Below are 21,001 nucleotides of genomic sequence, written 5' to 3' on the forward strand. Positions count from 1 at the left end.
GGAGGAGGGCTCTCCTGTCTCAGTGCTTGTGAATTTATTACTTTTGGCAGAGCAACTGGGGCTCCTGAGGGTTTCAGTGAGGAAGATGGGAATGCAGAGCTCCCAGCATTAACCCTTTAGGTGCATTAGGACACCTAAACCACATGTGAGAACTGTCACTGCCTGCTGAGCAGTTCATGTGTGTCACCCTGATATTTTCTGAAAAATCCCTTCACCAGGATTTCCTCTCCTGGGAAGATGAGAAGCCTCAGCTTCTCCATGTTTTGTTCCTCTGGAATGTGATTTGGAGAATTGTTTACCCAGCATGTGAATTGTTTTAATTTAATGACCAAACCCAGTCCAGCTGTGTTGGGACTCTGGTCAGTCACAGGTTTTTATTATTCATTCTTGTTCTAGCCGTCTGATGTCCCCTTTCTTTTTCTTTAGTATAGTTTTAGTATATAATTTCTTTTAATATAATATAATATCATAATATAATATATCAGCCTTCTGAGAACTTGGGAGTCAAATTCTCATCTCTCACCTCGTCCTGGGGACCTCACAACACCACAAATGTCCCATCAGTTATTGTTGGAACACTGGATGCTGAGAATTTTAAAATTTCTGTGCTGAAAGGCACAGACCCACAAGAGAATGCTGCATTTGACCTGAGGCAGTGGAGAAGGCTTCCAAAATTGATTAATTGCACTGGGATTATGGGTGTGTAGTTGGTTAGAAGTGTGTAATATCACATGAAAAATGTAAGAGTTTGGGGTTTTAGAATATGAAGCAAGATGGAGGTTTTAGGGTGGAGGCAGGTTGTTCTTCTTCACCTTCTTCTTCCTTCTTCTTCATGGGTTTGGGTGATGTTTTGTAATTGGACAGCAAAGTCCACATTGCAAGCTTCGAGTGATCAGTTATTGGGTTAAAAGGGAAAATAATCTAGGTGTCCTTTCATAATTGGGTAGTTTAGCCTCAAAAGACCTTGTAACAAGATATAGTTGGCCATTTTGTGCCTTGCTGATGAAAGTCTGCAGAACTCACAGCTGTGAGGCTGTAACATTGATAAGAAACAATAAACACCTGAGTCTGAACGTGAACTATCCTCTCAGGTGTCTTCAATCCAGACCCAAGAGAGGCAGAAAAAAGAAGCAGAGAACCCACAAATCTATGGCACAAATTGTTCTGTCTTTTGGAAAGCAGAAGAGACAGAGCTAACACCACTCAGCTCAACAGAATTGCTTTGTTTTGCCCAACACCATGTGAAGTGGATGAGTCCCAGGGTTGAAAGTGATGCAATAAAAATATTAAATGGGTTTGCACGTGGAGCAAAGACCACTAAAGTGCCTTAAACGTGGTAGTGAGGAGTTTAGGGATTTTAGCCTATTTCAGTTACTACCTCCAGCCTCCCCTCAGCCTGGTTACAATTCAGTTTTAGGCTAGAGGGGTTTTTGTGAACACGCTGGTTGCTTTTAGCTGGCAGCAAATGTTACAGACAACTGGATTTTTAGAGCAGCAGCATGGCTGTGTTGCTTCCCTCACCTCCAAAATTTCAGGGTAATTTTCAGTGGCACACTCAGACCCACAGTGTCCCAAACCAGTTTTCCAGTAGCACAAAAGATCAGTGGAAAGTTTCACAAAATCTCAGGCTTTTTGAGAGCTTATTTTTAATGATTTTTTTCCTTTCATGTACCACCAGGCTTTAAAATGTGTTCTTTTAAATAGTTTCTCTTTTATTAAAAACTGACAACAGCAACAAAACCCACATGAGAGTAATACACAAATACATAATGTGATGTTCCTAAGTTACCCTGTGATTTCAAAAGAACAACAAAGTATTTGACAAAGACCTTGATGCAAACAAATTCCGAGTAGAAAGAATGACTGGTTCTAATAAAATCCAATCACTCCTGATATCCTGTGACCTTGAACAGGAGTAAAATGTAAATAAGAACATGACTTGACTCATATTAATAAATGTTTTTTTGGTGTTCATAATCATATAAGTTGAACAGAATCTCATACAAGTGTAAAATTCATAGTAAAGATGTCTTTATTCCAAAATAATAATAATAATAATAATTATAATTATAATAATAATGTGTTAGGCAGACAGCTACAAAACATCTACACAAGACTTTGGTAAGAAATGTTCATGGTAGCTTTTTTCATAATTCCACAGCAAACAAAAACAACAAAGGAAATCTAAAAATGCAATCAAACAAAATTTTGTTTAACTCATGTGTCGCACAAACAGAGTCCTACTGTACATTTGTTAAGCCCCTAACTTTTTTATTATGTGTAAAGATTCTATCCTTTGTCTATTAAAAAAAAAGGTACTGACAATGCTAGGATCTGGTAGTTGAGGTCTACAAAACTGGTGTGACATCTGTGCTTTGAGTTCAGCAGGATTATTCAGGACATCAGAACAATAACAGTTCTTATTTTTATTGACTGATAACCAGTGCCTATTACACTACTAGAAAGTTTACAGTAACAATGCAAGATTTCTACATATATCAGAGCTTTCTCTTTTTTTGTTCTGAATAGAAAATCAACCTCTTTTTTTTTTATTTCCTTCGTTTGTTTTTGTTTGTGTTTATTTTTTTATACAAAATGTAACAAGCCTAAATGTTTCTCATGTATCAAGTTAGAAGAAAGACAAGAGATCTGTAAAACGTTTTGACAGAAAAACAAGTGTGAAGAGCTGAACTGAAGCAGGAGTGGTCACACATTTCTGACTTGGTGCAATTACCTTGTCATTTCATCTGTTAACAAGGTGGGGAAAAAAGCAATTTGCAACATTCAGAACTTTAATGAGCCTAAGAGAAATGACAGGAAATCACACTGAACAGCCTTCTAAAGAGAGAGAGAAAAAAAGAAAGGATCTGGAGAATCAAATTAGTAAAAAGCACAGAGAAAGGAATGCCAGATTGTTTCAATGGACAATTTTGTGGGGAAGTTCAGAAAGGTGTTGTATGTTTTCTGTAAGTGTATTTGCACTATGTGGCCTTTGGCAAAGGGAGTATTTAGTAGACAAAACAGCTTGATGAACTGGAACAAATGTGAAAATGGAAATACAACACTGGGTTTCATTGGTTATTTGCTGAAACAGGAATGGTTTTGCAAGATAATCTTGGACAAGTGGTTGATGAGATATATCTGGTTCCTGAACTCAGCACGTTTTTTCCATTCAGGAGAAACTTCTTCTGTTCCCTCTGCCCCAGGCTCACAGGTTCTTCAAAGCCTTTAAAAGCACTCTCCCACTCATTTTATGGCCAAAGATTACTTTTCTGAGTGAATGGACTCATTCAGCTGGGACACTTTCTGTCAGCTCAGCCAGAGATGTGGCCCTGCCCTGGCATTGATCATTGTGGCTTTTCTCTGCAGTTTCTTTACCCAAAATATGCTCAGATGGTCACTCCTCCAGCACCTATATCACTCCACTGTTTTTTTTTCATTGGGTTTTCTTTAGTTTTGGTCATACAAGTGAAATGTAAGGTCCTAAATGCACTACTGAGGGACAGTCTTGCTGCTATGCTGTCATGGCAGTGCTGTAGAAACATAAACTGCACGATTTTTGAACAGGCACAAGGAGGCAAACTATCTGAATTAATATTATTAAGTGAGCCAAGCTGTGCAAAAAGTAAAATGTTTGGTTTTAGCATTAAACTTTGCTGTATTCTTTTTTTCTCCTGGTTTGGTTGGCTATGGGTGTGCACCCATTTCATTTAGCAGCAGCAAGAGAGGGCTCACACTGCCCTTGGTTCTATTATTTCCCTGGCCTTTCCCTAACTCCAAATCTGCAGAAAGCAGTAAAATATCTTGAGAGCATGTAGGATGTGATGGCTGTGGAAATCCTGAGTAGCCCTGGCAGTGTTCAGTGGAGAATTGCTGATGAACAGCCCCACAATTAATGCCACCAGCCCAATGAGCCTGTTCAGGTACAGAGGAGCCCCAGGGTGGTGGTGGTGGGGAAGATGAACAGCTCAGAGGGCTGTGGGGCACAGCAATATTTAAAACCCAGCTGTCAGGTCCTCAGGGTAGTGACCAAGTGTTAAGGGAGTGAGTAAATTACTTAAGGCTGGTTTAGAGACCGTTAAAAAAAAATCTCTCCATTCATTTCTCTCAAGCTTAAGCGTGGGCATCAACAATCTTTATTTTCAGTGCACTGCTCTTACTTCAGAAGAGACATAGGGGGATGCTGCCTTTCCTGGACCAAGAGGTAACACATCACCTTCCCCTCTTAATGTTAGATTATTACAGGAAAATAGAATTGCAGGAAAAGATTGTATTCCAATAGCAAGTGGGGCCCAAGGGTCTCCCTGGTTACACCTGACTCTGTGTGGGAATGAGAGCTAAACTCTGCAGGAGATGCGGTAAAATAGCAAATAGAAGAGTGAGGAGGTATTTCATCATCTCAGGCAGTTTTTTAATCACTTAAGTAGTCAGGGAGGGCATTTAACCTGGCTAGGAAATGCACAAATGGGTAATTCTCACAAATTTAGTAATTTTTAGATTACCCTATGCTCTGAGTAAAAAAAAGACATAAATGACACTGCTGTAAATGTATTCTTGTGCCACTCTATAATCAGGGTTTTTTTAAGACTGTCATTGTTTCCTTTCAGAGGCTCATTTCAGTTTTAAGGGATGCATGAGAGCTTGGCTCACCTTTTCTCTACCTTTCTTGTTTTATTATAAACCTGTCTCCCTCTTCTCCTGTGAATAAAATCCTTGTGAAACTGAATCTAATTTTTTTGTGTCCCTTACATGGAAGACATCCTGTGGCACAGCTGTTGCAACCCTCTGGAGCAATTTCTACTAGTTCTGTGTCCATTTTGAAAGGCAATGGACTGTACACATATTATGATATTTGCATGTTTTCTTTATGTGCTCTCTTGACTGTAATTGTGTGGTGGTCAGACATCACTGTTGAGCAAAAAAATTATTTCCTTTTTAAGTTTTGAAGAAAAAAAGACCTTCTTTCATGGACCACAGCATCCATGTGAAGAAAAGTGTTTAGATTATTATAATAATAATTATAATAACTATCAGCTTAACCCAATAGTGTAAAAAGATAAACATGCATCTTTAATGTTATTGAACCAGCATTACTGACATTACTCCTTGGCATAGTTGTGTAATCACAGAGGCACTGCTTTGGATTTTCAAAATCAAATCTAGAGAGAAATCCTCCCACAGATGAAACTTCCTGTCACTTTAACTTAGTTTTGTTAATATGCATGCATCCCATGTCTTTACAAGTGGTATTTCTCTATGGCTATTCCATGTCCACAGATGTGTCTGTATTTTAGTTAAATAACTCTCCATGACTTTGCTATTTTTATGCATTAAGGGCTGGCTGGAGTAACAAAGCCTTACTCTCAGCATAAATCCATGAGGAAATATTTATAAAATATTTTTCTTGCACCAGCAAGACTAAAAAGCAAACCACACTGCAAAAATGAAAACTAATATACACTTTATATTTTGTTGTTGTTGTTGTTTTAAAAAAACAAACCAAGGTTGACTTTCCATTTAGCTCAGAGTGCATCACTTGGAACCTTGTGTTTTGTTAACAAGGATGGACATTACATGCTCTTAGCTCCTTTTTGTCTTTGCAGCTGGTAAACTGAGTGCTTTTGGACCTCTTCTTCACCATCATGTAGCGCTCCTGAATTCCACCTCCACAGAGTGTAGAACATTCTGTCCAAGCAGTCCATGGTTTCATCCTACAAACTGAAAAAAAAATAAGTGATTTGGTTAAGTTTTTAGTAGTAGAACCGCCTGCTAAATATAAATAACCAAGTTGCATCTTTCAAACACTGAACAAGGTAAAAGAAATTTAATATTTACATTTAAAAAGACAGATAAAATGATGAAATGGTTAAATGTCAGACAAGCATAAGCCACAACTTAGCAGTAATTCCTACCCAGATAATGTTAATTATACCACAAGATACGTTTTGTTGATCTGAGGAATCAGTACTTGATGATACTGTCCCCATTGGAAAAGCAGTTTGAGCAGATCTCCTGGAGCAGCCTGAGTCTGAATCAGACTGCTGAGGTGGAAATGAGTTCAGTTTTGAAATTCTGCATCAGATCCAGGAACAAGTATTTTAACTGTTTGAAGCTAGCAGGATGTAAAGATTGCCACCCAGATTTGCAGAAACTGCAATCAGTCCTTTGCCAGGTGTAAAGTTTAAAGTTTTTCACACTTTTGTGTGGAGTAGCTGAAATATTTTTAGTGCTGGGACATGGACAGATGCGGGCCTTTCTCCATGGTGCCCTGAGCTTAGGCTGGGTGATTTTGGTGATGGGCAAGCACTGCAAGTGGCTGTGTTTTATTCACTGAAGTGCTGAAGGTGCTCTCACAGAATGTGCTGGAGCTGCTCACAAACTCCTGTCGGTGCCTCAGGTTTCAGCTTTTCTATGTTTCACATTCTGTGCTGCTTTAGTGTGTGGGCCTGAGCTTCATATCAGGGGATGCTGAGCTCTGTGCACAGAGCAGAGAGACAAAACAATTCCTGCTCCAGCTGGGCACCAAGGACAAATGATCCCAATCTCAGCCCCAGAGCACAAACCCCGTGGGCTGGAGAGAGAAAAACAAGCAGGGTGGGACTGCAGGGGCTAAAGCTGGAATGGGACAATGAACTGCAAGATGCAAATGGAGCAGAACTGATCCAAGGGAGAGAGCCCGGGAGCGCTGGTGCATTTTGGGGCCATTTTGGGTTGTGCTGCCCAAGGTGGATCCATGGAGGCCTCTTAATAAATCCCTACTTTATTATTTACCTCTGTCCAGCCTCTCCTCTAGCTCAGCCTTCACAAGGCACCACTGTCTTGCAGAAAACCACAAAAAGTGGTTTGACACTCACCTGGATATTGCTCACTATCTAAACTCTTCCTTGCTTGTTCACTTCTCCTTTTCTCCCGGGCCTCCTTCCAGCGCCTTTTTTCCATCCCTGCTCCCCTCAGGCACTTCCTCACCCTGCACTTGCTGCGCTGCACGGTCTCAGGGCAGGCTGCTCCCCCAAACTGGGGCTCTATTTTAATCATCCTCGTCCTGATCATGTGGCCCTTGCCACAGGAGGTGTTGCACTCCGACCACTGGGACCACTCTGTCAGCTCGCAGTGGATGGCTGCAGGGAGGAAGAAACACAAAAAAAAATGACACCAAATCCACAGAAACACACAGATGTGCCTGATGAACCTTTGCACCCCAACTACACGGATTCTGCTTAACCCTCCAATCTTCTCAGCAATTTGGAGGCTGCATGTCAGAATTTTCTGAGTCCATTTCTAGCACAAGTGTTATTTGACACACTCTTCGATTTCTTCTTCAAGAGTGGTGCTGGCAGATCACTAAAATTACAAAGAACATATAAATAATTCTCCTGTGCCTTCTTCAATTTTCCCACCCATCTGTCTGTTTTGTAATGAAAAGCTGCTGAAAATTGAGTTATATTTAAAAATAATTTGCTACCTCTGAGATCTGAGCCTTGCTTTGCTGGCAGTGTTATGCAATAAGCCACATTCACTAATACCATTATATCTTAAAAGTCTTCATCTTTCAGCACTGCTTAACACTTACAGCCCCAGTGAATAAAAATCAAAATGATATTTCACATTATTTAAGAAAAGCTGAATGAGCAATTACAGTGTAAAAGCCCTTTTAACCAATAATTTCTGTGAAAAATAATGTAATTTGTGATAAAACCTCACAAACCAGCTGGAAACAGGATGCTAAAGGCAATCATATCTCATTCATTCAGCAGTGCCTTAGGCTATCACACTTCACAAAGACTGCAAAGCAACCAGAAATTTGCTGTACCCAAGAAGTGGGGGATTTTAATGAAATAAGGTAAAAAAGTCTCTGCAGCTGCCTCCACACCATCCAGTAGCAGGTTGCAGAATGATACCATTCAGAGGTGTATCAAAGGTGGAGAAAGCCTCTTTTGTGCTCTTTCTGAGCTGAAAGAATCCCACAGGTGATTTCAACTCTTCTTCCCTTCTTTCCTGGCACACTGTCTGCATTTGAGTGATAAACCAGGTTTTATAATTCTGACTTATTTCCTACTGGGGAGTTGCCTGGAGCTGCAGCGTGTCAAACATGCAGAGCTGTATTCTCATGAAAATATTGGGAATAAGCATGGGGTGATGTAGGGCAAGCTGAATTCAAGGCACAGTCATATTTCAGCTCTCAGCTGCTGAAAGTGTATGATAATTATGATGATAACAATAATAATAAATAAAATTTTTTAAACAATGCATGATTGATACCCCGCCTGTTTAAGAAGTGATGCTGAGAAGTGGTGATGGAGGTTTGATCCATAGATTTTGACACATAATTAGCCTCCCTTTCCCAGGGAATTCTCCAAACTTACGGCATTCTGGCAGCATGCATTTCTCTGCTTGCTCCAGCTCCTCATTGCAGTCTCCCAGCTCAGCAGCAGATTTCAGCATCCTCTGCCTGGTTCTCATCCCCTTCCCACAGGTTACACTGCAGTCACTCCACTCAGACCAGGGAGACAGCAGGCAGGGGATGGTATCTGGTAGGAAATAAAAATTCAATAATTATTATTAACAATTTATTCCTATAAATAAAATATGAAGGTATACATTTTGAAAATAATACAAGAGGAAAAGGTTTTATCTGCCATCAGCCAATTATACTTTCTTGTCACAAGCTGAATGGTGCTGCTGAAGAAGTTCAGAAAACTTCATATTAAATTGAAAGGTTTGCTTGATTTAAATATCTTTGCTATCTTTTTGTGTATCTAAGTCATATCTGCTGGGTCTCAGTGCATCTGGGGAATAAATAGTTTAAAGAGCTATGTTTCAATCACAACTCCTGTAAAAAAAAAAAAACAAAACAAAAGGATTGTTGCAGTGAATAGAACTGGAAGTCAACTTAATTTAGTCTAACAAGTGAAGTTTCCATATCTAATCTACCAAAAAATATTTTTAAAATGATCTCTGATGAAAATGTAATATTTCATAAGAAATTAATAGTGACAGTAAGGGTGTGGCTGGCCCATTGCACAAAAGAAACACCTCAATTTCTGAAATTTTCAGGGGTTAAAAGGGGAGGGCACTGTTTCATGTGTTCTATTCTAGCCTTATGGCAAAATATACCTCATATTGCATAACTTAAGAGTTGTTTAGGTATGGCTTGCTGATACAGACACCTCTGTGTGGGTCATACAGCAACAGGACACCACTGAACATTTTTTATTGAAGCTCTCATCCTGATACTGAATGTGCTACTTAATGCACAGTGCCTAAGATTTCCCTCCCAGTTTTAGGGAGGACAAGGAAAAGCAGCATTGCTCCTGCTTTAGCTGTGTTCTTTGTGTGCTGGGGCAGTGTGTCAGAAATGATGTTTGTTTTCAGAGCAGGGGAGAGGAGCTCCTGGCCACTCACGGCACTCGGGCATCATGCACTTCTCTGCCTCTGTGGTTTCTGCCTTGCACATGGATCCATCAGCAGGAGTCATCTTGATCATCCTGTGCCTTCTCTTCATGCCTGTGCCACAGCTGGCGCTGCACTCGTCCCACTCACCCCACTCTGTGACCAGGCAGCTGCTGGGAGCTGTTCAAAGTGGGCAGAGAACATTGCTCATCAGTATCACAGCATCAGCTCAGGTGGGAGGGACCCCCAAGGACCATGGAGTCCAGCTGCTGGCCCTGCACAGGGTCATCCCCAAGAGTCACACCATGTCCCTGGGAGTGTTGTCCAAACCCTTCTTGAAGTGAGGTTGCTGCTGTGACCACTTCCCTGGGGACCCTGTTTCAGCGCCCAGATTTTTTCTGATATTTAAACCAAACCTCCCCTGACACAGCTTCAGGCCATTCCCTTGGCTCCTGTCACTGTCACACAGAGCAGAGATCATTGCCTGCCCCTCCTCTTCCCTTTATGAGGAATTTGTAACTGCACTGAGGTTTCCCCTCAGTCTCCTCTCCTCCAGGCTGAACAAACCCAGTGCCCCCAGCCACCCCTCTCATGGCTTCTCCTCTGGAACCTTTACCACCCTAGTGGCCTCCTTTGGACACTCTAATGGCTCAATAACTTTTTTTCCATTTGGCATCCAAAACTGCCCCAGCACTCAAGGTGGGGCTGCCCCAGCTCAGAGCAGAGTGGGACAATCCCCTCCCTTGCCCTGCTGTGATGCTGTGCCTCATGTCCCACAGCACATCCCTTCAAATTTCAGAAATTGAAGGGATGTCCCTTCTGGCTCCAGGGCACTGCTGGCTCACATTTAGCTTGCCAAGGACCCCCAGGTCCCCTTCCCTGGTGCTGCTTTCCATCCCCTCATTCCCCAGTCTGTCTGTACATCCAGGGTTGCCCACCCCAGGTGCAGAATCCAGCACTTTTCCTTGTTGAACTTCATGTGGTTGGTGATTGCAGAGTTCCTCAATTTGCTGAGGTCCCTCTGCAGGGCCTCCCTGCTTTTGAGGGAGTCAGCAGCTCCTCCCAGTTTTGAATCATCTGGGAATTTGCTTTGTATCCCTTCCTATCTTGCCTCCAAGTCATTAATTAAGGTATTGAAGAACACAGGACCTAAGATGGAGCTCTGTGGGACCCCAGTAAGACCCATATAAAAAACTATTTGGGCAGTGTTCCTGCTATTGGCTGGATTTTATGAGGCTGAATGAAATACTTACAGCATTCTTCATTTACAATACATTTCTCAGTCTCCTCAGTGGGCACTTTGCACATGGAGCCATCCTCAGGGAACTGCTTTACGTATCTCTCCCTGGATCTTGTCCCCATCCCGCAGGAGACGCTGCAGGGGGACCAGGTGATCCAGTCAGACATCATACAGGTGGAGCCATCTGGAACACAGAGAGTACTCAGGGGTGGGGATTGATCAATCTGGTGCCGCCAGCCAGGGAATAATGTGCTCTGACTCCATGGTTCAGGAGGCTGAACAATTGCTTTATTAAGCTATGCTATATTACACTAATGCTATACTATATTACACTACTACTATACTAAATTACATACTAAAGAGATACTATAATAAAGAATACTAAAGAAAAACCCATGACTGTCTGGAGACAGCCAGGACACAGCTTTGACCCAGTTGGTAAATCATCAGAATCCAATTAACAAATCACTTTTGGTAAACAATCTCCATAACACATTCCACATGTGCTGAACAACAGGAGCGGAGAATAGAGATAACAATTGTTTTCTCTTCTTCTCTGAGCTTCTCACTGCCTTTCCCAGGAAAAAATCCTGGGAGAGAGTCATGCCTGCTGCTCTCTGTGTAAAGAGCTGAGGCCACAGGGATTGACAGAGCTGCTGCCCAGTTGTGTGCAGCATCCCTCCTATGCTGCCTTTCCCACTGTACTCTCCTCCATCCTGATGGAATGCATGGAATAGAAGCCTCTCTGAGTCCCTCAGGGAGAAAAAGAAATGCAGGGTTTGAATAAGAACCTCTAGAGAAGCTGAAATATATCAAGCCACATAGACGTGAAATAAAAGTATAAGTTTTAGTTTTAAGTAAATAGAAATATATCCTAAGTGCCTTAAGAGACTCTGCTAGCTAGTAAAAGGCCCTAAAGCCTAGTTTAAAGTTCAATAACTTTGCCTCAGGCATAACAAAAACATAGCAGAACATTGCTTTTCTAGATAGAATAGATGGAACTATCCAGGTAAATAGATAAAATTATGTACAAAGATTTGGGTAAGAACTGTCACCACTTTCACACATTAGAATAGTGTAAAAAAATGTTTTAGAGTTGTGTTTTTAGCTGATTGGATAATTTATTAATAAAACCCCTGTACTGGGGTGCAAAGAGGGAAGATGAAAGGAAGCAAGAAGAAGAAAAAAGGTGGGAGCTGCTGCAGGTGTTTCTGCTCTGGACTTTATGCCAGAAAACTTTTAGCACAGACTTTAACACTCTGAACTCTTGCCTTCGAGACCAATGTATTCATGCAATAAACAACTTTACTACACCCAAAAACTGCTCCTGTCTCTTTGAAGACCCAAGACCCACGAAACCTCCACAGCATCCCTCACTCCTCTCCTTCATAATTCTGTGCACTTCATGGCCTGACACAGCTGAGTTGCAGAAATCACCACAGACAGCTGCCATTCGTGTTCTTCAGCAATTTTCTCTTGGCCACCACAACCCAAGCCATACTACAGCAACTGACATCCCTGAGAACTTTAAAGGAGAAGCAAGCTCCACAAGGCATTCTTCTCCTCCACCTTCCACTCCTGGTTACCTTCATCACTGCAGCCTGGGCCCATGCAGGGCTGGAAGTCTTGGGTGTCTGGGCAGGGCACGCTGAGGTCCAGCTGAGCTTTGAGCATTCTCTGCCTCATCCTCTTGCCCTTTTCACAGGTAGAGGAGCTGCAGGCTGACCATGGGGACCAGTTTGAGTATATGCAAGTCTCAGGGGTGTCATCTGAAAAGTAAGGAAAGGCATTGGATGTTAAAAATGGTCTTCCATTTTCTTCCTTTTTCTTGGTTGATGATTGCTTTTGATTGCTTTAGATTCCAATAGAATACATTATTTCCTTCTGCATTCTATCCTCTCCATTTTAGCCCAGAAGAAAAAAAAAATTCTAACTGCCAACTTTCTTTCAAAAAAAATAATTAGAACCCCAAAAGTCTTCTCTCTTTTATTGTCTGCATTGTTATTGTCATCTCCTAGATATACATGCAATTTCTTTTCTGTACAAGGGAGAGCTAATAAAAGAGACCAGAAGAGATGAAAACCTAAATCACTGTTTGACAGTGAGTGGAACTTTTTGTTCCTAAGTCAGTTTTGTACCTTATCTACAAGTGACAGCAGAGAATGGAACAAAATATAAATAATTAGTAGTGCACAAACTAATTTCAAACGTACCTTCTTCTTTTTCCTCTGGTGCTAGATCTGCCACGATATCATCTATGTTATCAGGAACGATATTGCACTGCTCCCCCTGCAAAAAAAAATGATTGTGAACACTGAGGAGAGGAAACGCATCCATGAGGGGTTAAACCAGTACACTGTGAGACACTGTTGTGTCTGCAGCACCTTTTTCTCTTTGAATTCCTAGGTGTACATAAAGAAAATCCTCGATTAAGCAGATGCAACGATTGCCAGAATTAGGAGAACTAACACCTTAAGACAGTTTAAATTTTTTCTGCCATTATCTTTGCTGTGGGTAGGTTAAGGAGTGTAGATTTGGAGGGAAGGTGGAGAAAGAGTGGAAAGGGTTTTTTGTTTACAAAGTGGATTTTTGCTTGCTTGAAAATTTTGCTTATATGTATTTTACCTTTCGTGCAATTCTCTCAATGACAACTCTGGCCACCAGCTTGATAGATCCTCCTTCTGGATCATAAAATGGGCTTTGAGGATGATCTAAGCTTGTAAGAGGCCTGATCTTCTCCTGAGGCACTGTAGGTTTGTTAGGAGACTGCAATCGAAAAGAAAAAAAAGTGTTTTAAAAGAAACTAATAGTTAATCTACAGAAATTAAAACTTCTCTCAAGTGCTAAACTGTAAAATTCCATTGTGAGGTGAACTTGGTACACTCATACTTACTGGTATGGGGATTTTTTTGTTTTGTTTTTGTTTTTTGTGGGTTTTTTTCTTTGTTTGGGTGGTTTTGTTGTTGTTGGTTTTGCTGTTGTTGGTTTGCTCTGCTTTGCTGAAAGAAATAGTTGAAGCTTCCTGTGCCAAACAGAACAGTTGGCATTGGGTTGAAACAGCCTAAAACTGGAGCTGATGATGGCACTGCTTTGGTCTGCACAAAAGGGCACCCAAAGGCTCGGTTGTGACCAAAGCCCTCTGTTTATGCAATAGGTGAATTTAACAGGTGAACAAAAATGAGAAATTCTTTCCTGTTCTGTGACCAAGCCCTGGGAAAGACTGCCTAGAGTGGGTGCAGAGCCTCCCTTACTGGGGCTATTCAAGAGCTGTACAGAATCCCATAACCTGCTCTAGGATCACCCTGCCTAAACAGGGAGATTGGACCAGACTGGACTCACTGTCTTCCTTCCAACCTTACCCATCCTGTCTTTCTGTGGTAAAAACACCCCAGTGGATGTCACATCATCCCACGTGAGTGCTAATGCTGAAGGAGCTCAGGCAACGCCACCGGCAGTGAGGTGTAGTTAACATCTCTTTAAACAAATAGTCTTTCATTTTAAGAAAAATTTGAGTAAAAAGTATAAAGGCATTACCATGGATCAAACTGCTTTCCTACTGCATTGCTCTGAAGGGATAATTTGGATAAATGACAGGTAGAGCCCAAACCTCGTAGGTGACACCACTGTCGGTGCCGGCATCCCAGGGGATCAAATCCTGTACCACCTTCTGGACCCAGCCACAGTCCTTGGTGCAGAGATCCTCGGCAGAGAGCCCCACGTTCCAGTCGGGGCTGGGGCCCAGCATGGTCAGGAAGGACATCAGGTGCCGGTGGCGATCCACGGAAAACTCAGCAGAGGGAGCAGCTCTCCTGCAAATGCGGAAAAAGAGCATCAATGACCCAGCCAGAGGGAACTGAACCCAGAAAGCTGCAGCATCACCCAAGGAGTGATTGCACTTCAATACATAGAAGAGATAATAGCGTGGGAAATGGATTTGTAGAGAATTTTTAAAGTTTGACAGAAGGTTTACATAATGTGTATTTGTATGCAAACCTTGAGATGAGAAACGTTGATTTAGAAATGTTACAGAATAGGATAGACATTGTTGAGAGAGAAATGGAACTAGAAACAAGTTTTAAAGATGATGAAAGTTTCTTTTTAAGTGAACAGAGAGAGGGAATTGTGGGAATCCACAAAATCAGAGGGTTTTGGGAAAGCTGCAAAAGGCAGGCCTCAGAGACAGCAGAACTGTGATTAGAGCTAAGCAGCAGCCATGAGATTGGTCAGCAGAAAAATTATATAAGAAGTAGAAAATCAAAGACAAACAGAACAATGGTCTGTGTATTAAAGCTGGTCTAGAATAACTCCCTAAGCTACAGAAAAGTTTATCTAGCAAGATATTAGGAAGTTTGAAGCTTAATAATGGAGATCTGTGCATTGTGTTTTAAGGCTTACAAGCAGGTATTGTATTCAAAATAAGCAAGCCTTGTTTTAACCAAAGGTACGTGTGCTTACAGTGATTAGATAGAACTACTGTCAATGTGCTTTTGCTTTGTGTGATTGGGCAAAAAACTTATAAAGTAAGTTGTAACATTAAGTTCTTGGTCTGCTGCCTGGGATGTGAGCTGCTGGCATCTTCCCATTGTCATAATCATGGAATGGGACTGATGCTGGAAAATCAAACAGCTCAAGGCACGTTCCCAGCAGTCCTGTCCTGTTGGTGATTTGTACAGAGACCCCGGCCGGCAATAAGATACTTTAAAGAAATAGAATTATGAAAGATATATTGTAGTAGGATTTATGAGGGGTAATTTTAGATTGTTAGTTTCAAGGTATTTATAGTATGGTGTGGTAAAAATTGATAGGTTAAGAAATGCTTGTAATGTAATTAGGAAATAGTTTTTGATTATGATAATAAATATATGTATTGTATATGAATTATAATATTTGTATTGTCCTACCTTTCACATGAGACTAAAAATAGAATAAAAGTTTTTAAAACACCCCTCAGTTACCCCATCTCTAGGTCAGAAAAGAACTTAATTCGACAACATAGAAATACAGAGCTGCAGTAGTGTGCTTATGCATTAGTGGGATCATAATAATAAAAATATCTGTCAAAACACTTGCAAAAATTAGGGCTAAAATGGCAGAGAAATACCTTGATTTTTCGGTTACTTTTTACCCCTGCCCTCAAAGCCAATATGAGTTTCAATGCTAAAAGTTCTTGGAAGGGCTACTGTGTGTACAGAACTCATTAATAGAGTTTGAATGCTCCTGGGAATGAGAGATGAGGGTCACTGCCAGCCCTGGAGGGCTCAGCCAAGACTTGGCAGATGCTGGGGTGGGTTTGAGAGCTCCTCTGCTCATCCCACATTCCCTGGGGAGGGAATCTGCTGCATCAGCCCGGGCTCTGCCCTGCTCACAGCAGCTCCCACATCCCAGTGAAATAAAACCATTCCAGTGGCAATGAAACCAGCCCTGGCTGAGATGAGGAGCTGGAACCCCTCAGGGCGTTTTTCTCGTGAGCAACAACAAATGCAGAATTATTTAAAATATTATTTTGCTAATTCTGTTCTAAATTCTGGTCTGATGTCAAAGAAAATTTTCCCCAGCTACAGGACTTGGGTTCATAGAGTCAAGTCAAGGTTTTGTTGGTTTCTTTTCTTTTCAGTTTAATGCCAAAATACACTGGTTCAGAGTATCTCCAGACTACATTTATTTTAAATGTGAGAGTTTTTACAGTCTTATTTATCCTTCTTTTTTTTAGCTAGGTAACCAATAATAATGCCCCTGCATGCTTAAGAGTGCACAGACACTGCTCTACTGTAGTCATAAAGAGTTTATTCTTCCTATAAATGCTTATACAAGTGTGGTATTTATTTGTGGGGGCTTTTTTCTGGCTCAAAGCACTCTTAGTACATTAAGAAAACCAGAACTGCTCGAAGACAATGATTTTTCAGTAGCTATCATGAAGTTTCAAAAGTAAGCTATCTAAAAGTTAGCATGTTTAGTTCTTCAGTAGGCAAGTTAAGAAGAATTTGCTAATATGTAAAATGTTCTGGCCACTTCTGTTCCAGAGTCTTTAGAAGTTGTTTCTGTCTTACTGTGTAAATTATCTTATGTTGAATTAAAGACTCTGAGCAGAAGAGTTGCTAAGTATTTGATGTCATTAATCCTGCCTTTCCCAGAAAGAAATGCAAATTACGCCTTTTTTTTTTCCATTAGAGATAGAAGTCTGATTTCAGTTTGTCTAATGCAAAGTCATAAAATAATGAATGACAGTATCAACTTCCCTCAGTGAATGCAGTATCCTGATATATTTTGTCAAGCACAGAGTTGTGATTAGTCTTAAAAAGCCTATTAACTGACTTCAAGTAGCTAAAGGATTTACTGCATTACAAGGGTTTCTTAGAATTCCCTATAGGAACTCTATATTTCAAACAGGGTAAGTAATACCCTGTAAAAATATCAGAGAGATGTGTGTTTGTGTAGCTGATGTTTAGATGGAGACTATGTCTAACATGGATATGGCAGAACATCATACTCATCATGATGTTAATTTAAATAAAAATATGTTCGTATTTAAATTATATCTATTATTTATTGCAATATTATTATTTAGTATTAGTTATATTTATTTTTATATTATATATAGTATTTATATTTAAATAATAGTATTATTTAAATTATAACTATCAGTGTTGAAATTCTGTTAAGGAACACTTCAGGGTGAGATTCACTCTGTCTCCAAGACTTTGGATGTGTAAGCTTGAGCCTGCCATAATTTTCCAATTCAGAGCAGTTTGCCAAAAATCACCTATCTTCTGCTCCTTTGTTAGGGCAGGTAGATAATGTTATGGCCATTTTATCCTGTTACAAGTTAAGAAAGAAAATAAAAAAATCATAGAGGACAAATGGAGGCTTCTTCTCTCTCCTCTCCCTCTCCCTCTCCCTCTCCCTCTCCCACTCCCTCTCCCTCTCCATCTCCCTCTCCCTCTTCCTCTTCTCCCTCCACTCCTGTGCAGACATTTTCCAAATGCAAGCAAATTTGACAAATTCTTGTAAGGAGTATGGATACTAACTTGAACAACAGTTGTTTAATGTTTCCCAACATCCAAAATCCAGAGTCCTTCCTGAGTTGCTGTAATTGAAGGGAAATGGGCTGATTCAAGGCACCACCCATAATTTCTGTGCACATGTAGGGATAGGCACAGACTGGGCTAATACAACAGAAAACTCTGGGGGCTTTTTTTAGCTTTTGAATAATCTGACAAATTTCAGCCCTTTCCAGTATCCACATGAATGACAGATTGATGAAGCTGGCAGGAGCCTCAATTCTTCCTGCATCCCTCAGCAACACATCTGGCTCAAATGCCCTAAGACTGCACCGTGGATCTCCATGAAGGAAACCAGTGCAAAAATTTATTCAGTACACCCCAAACCCAAATTTTTTTTTCATTTTTGTATCATCAACACCTTGGATAAAATAGGAACTCAGATCATATTTTTCCTCTCTCAAAATTTTAGAAGGTGTTCTGCAACAGGTTGAGCATGTCTGGTAAAGCCCACAGGAAAGCCTGAAGTGTAAATAACTTGTCAATTTTCTGCAAGAGACAAATGTGTTCCTTTTCCTTCTCCTGCACAAATAAATGCTTAAAACCAGTAGCAAATGAGAGTTAGAGAGCAAATGCTGACCATTAGGAAAGTGCCAGGTGAGAGCCCTGAGAGCCCCAGGGGGCAGGGGAGCCCTGCTTTCCCTGGCTGAAGCGGGCAGTGATTTTCTACTGTGAGCAGCCTGCTGGCAATTCCTGTCACACAGCACAGAGTGAGTCAAGTCCCAGGCAGCATCTTGCATCCTAATGCTTTCCATTTCCTTTATTTCTATCCAATTTTATTTCTGTTAGCATCTCCAGCTACAGGGATGCCATATAGTGAGCAGTGTAGGAAAATGGTCTTCTTTTTTTCCTCCCCATTTTTGTGTTTGTGTTTTGGACTGTAGTGTTTGTTTTTTGGATTTTTTTTTTGATATTTTTTTTTTCCCTTTTAAGGCTGAAAGAGCACAAATGTGATTTTGCTTCACAAGTTTTCTCCTTAAGTGACAACCTAGCTGCGATCACTGCTGGGGATGGGGGTTAAAGAAGTCTTTGACTTCAGGTAACTCAGCTTGCTGCAAGACACATTTTTGAGTGTTGAATCAATATTGTTGTGTTCTACTGAGGTCCATGAGAAAGGGAAGAGAGCAGGCATAAGGAAGGTGGCTGTGTAGAGTTGCTGAATAAAAATAGCAAAAATAATATTTGGCAGAATAAAACTTTGTGGTTACTTTTGGTTTGATATTTGATTAGCAAAATAAAAGAAGCCAGTAAAAGAAGCAAAAGGTAGCCTAAGCATATACTCTTTTTTCTTTTTTTTTTTTTGAGGTAATAAGACCATTTATAGGGTCTTGAGATTTTACCCCCTTTTGAAATTAAATTCTAATTCAGGCAGTATTATAGATTTTATGCACAGGGAAAAAATCTGATATATACCATGGATTGAAGAACTATATGGAGAATAAGGTTGTTGGAAATAGCTTACACCTCTCCAGATTTTTTCACAGAGCTGTGTTAAGGTACAATCACCCTAACCCCATTCTTAGGAGTTTATAAAACCATTCTTAAATTTATTAGAGTGTACCAGGATCTGATTTCACTACTGCCCAGGATGGTGCAGTTGCCTTTTCAAATAGGAAGAAAAAAGTGGAAACACAGAAACTATTCTAAGTCTGATCAGAGGCAGGGGGTTGAAAGCACTGTGGACCACATTGCCACTGCTTTCATCTCAGTGGTCTCGATGATCAGAAAAGAGTTTATTTTTTTAAAATTAAGAGTTTAGCTGATTACAGGACCATGAAAACTGAGTATTTTCAGAAATACCAAATGAACTTTCCATTCTACCCCTAGTAAGTAAAAGTAGTATCCTTCTTTTTTTAGAGACCTGTACTGCATCACAGCTACAATTTCCAGGAGGAGCATTCCTATTTATTCATCTTTAGAACCTTTTGCTATTGATACAAATAACACTGTGAGCATGGAAGCAAACTTCCCACCCTTGAACTTCCTACCAGCAGCACTTACACAACACCTCTTTTATTGAATGAACTTTAAAGTCAGAATATCCTGAAAAGTGAAGTAGCTTCAAAGAAAAGAAAGGAACAGAATTAAGATCCCAAACTGAATGGAAAACATCCTTAGAAGTCTGCAACTAACAGAGCATATTAGATGAGATGTTTAGATGTTGTATTACTGAGAAAACCATTTATGAAGTGATGGAAATGACTGTTCCTGCATGGACAACAAAGTTCTATGCACAGGGACCAACACCTGACCATAAACCCAGAGTTTCAGGTTTGTCCTGTCACCCCAGGACAAGGTTGCACAGGAGGAAGATGAGGAGAATCTTTAGTTCTGAATAAATGAATGGCAGGTAAGCACTTTAGCTATTGAGTAATTTAAACATGTGTATGTTCCCAAAGGGCTGGGGAAAGGAAAGCTACAATAACATGAGCACTGAATCAATGAAATATGATTGATATCCACATAAAAAGTTGCAAAGCACATTAATGTCAACCTGTTGGTTTCTATGAGCATCAAACCAAAGGAGGTGAGAGGAGGAGCTTGGCTATTTTATTTCATAGGGAAAGAATGCAGAAAGACATAAAACTTCTTATAAATCTAGCACACAAAACCCCCCACATAACAACCTCAAACCTTGCTGTGTGTCAGCTTTTAAACTGAGAATGTTGCTGCAACCAGTTAAAAGGGGTGGATATGGTATTGCATATTGAACTTGGGGATTATATCATGACCATTGGCATTTAAACCATGCATAAGAACAAATGCTGCCCTAAAATATCAATTATCTGAGGGTTTTTAGAAAGCATTACAAAAGGAAGAGACTCTGTGCACACATGCATTTCAGGCATTTTCATATTGTCCTATAAGCATGCCTGGATTGCTACTGTACATAATAATGATATATTTTCTCTTTAACATATCAGCTATTTGATTTAATACTTTCCTTCATCGATGGGCATACCTTGATGATGTGATTAACAAATGTGAGCAGGATTTCTACACTGCAAGAAAATCTTGGGTACCTCAAGTTAGAACTGCAGCTTCTGAAACTGAGGATTTTTTGGTGTGTTCTTTGCAGTTTGTCACAAACAAGGTGTGTGGTTATGGTGCTGGCAATATTTACTCCTGCTTAGAAGAGCTTTGTGCCCCTTCTTAGATTATTTACTGTGCATTTACAATCAAACCACGTTTCAGGAGTCACTGGACAGATTCAGGAAATTTCTCTTTGTTTTTCCCAGGAGCTTTGGGGCTACAAATTGTCTGCCTGGAGTAATTACAGCTGTGTTTACACAGGAAATCCCAGTGTTGCAAG

At 40.5% G+C, this 21,001-nt stretch overlaps 1 protein-coding gene across 1 annotated transcript in view; it reads right to left on the minus strand.

The window, feature by feature from the left end:
• Window positions 1–1,691: 1,691 nt before the first annotated feature.
• The window catches only part of SPON1 (spondin 1), a 187,713-nt gene continuing 168,403 nt past the window's right edge, over window positions 1,692–21,001 (minus strand). Inside the window, exons 8-16 of the mRNA XM_071455302.1 lie at window positions 14,238–14,439; window positions 13,256–13,396; window positions 12,844–12,919; window positions 12,217–12,399; window positions 10,644–10,814; window positions 9,403–9,570; window positions 8,364–8,528; window positions 6,855–7,118; window positions 1,692–5,718 (exon numbers count right to left, since the gene is read on the minus strand). Of these exons, the coding sequence (XP_071311403.1) occupies window positions 5,555–5,718; window positions 6,855–7,118; window positions 8,364–8,528; window positions 9,403–9,570; window positions 10,644–10,814; window positions 12,217–12,399; window positions 12,844–12,919; window positions 13,256–13,396; window positions 14,238–14,439 (1,534 nt within the window). The 3' untranslated portion in view covers window positions 1,692–5,554. The remainder of the gene's footprint in view (window positions 5,719–6,854; window positions 7,119–8,363; window positions 8,529–9,402; window positions 9,571–10,643; window positions 10,815–12,216; window positions 12,400–12,843; window positions 12,920–13,255; window positions 13,397–14,237; window positions 14,440–21,001) is intronic.

Source organism: Agelaius tricolor, unplaced genomic scaffold (assembly GCF_023055355.1).
Source record: "Agelaius tricolor isolate 1412-34295 unplaced genomic scaffold, bAgeTri1.0.p SCAF_46, whole genome shotgun sequence".
Lineage (NCBI taxonomy): Eukaryota > Metazoa > Chordata > Aves > Passeriformes > Icteridae > Agelaius > Agelaius tricolor.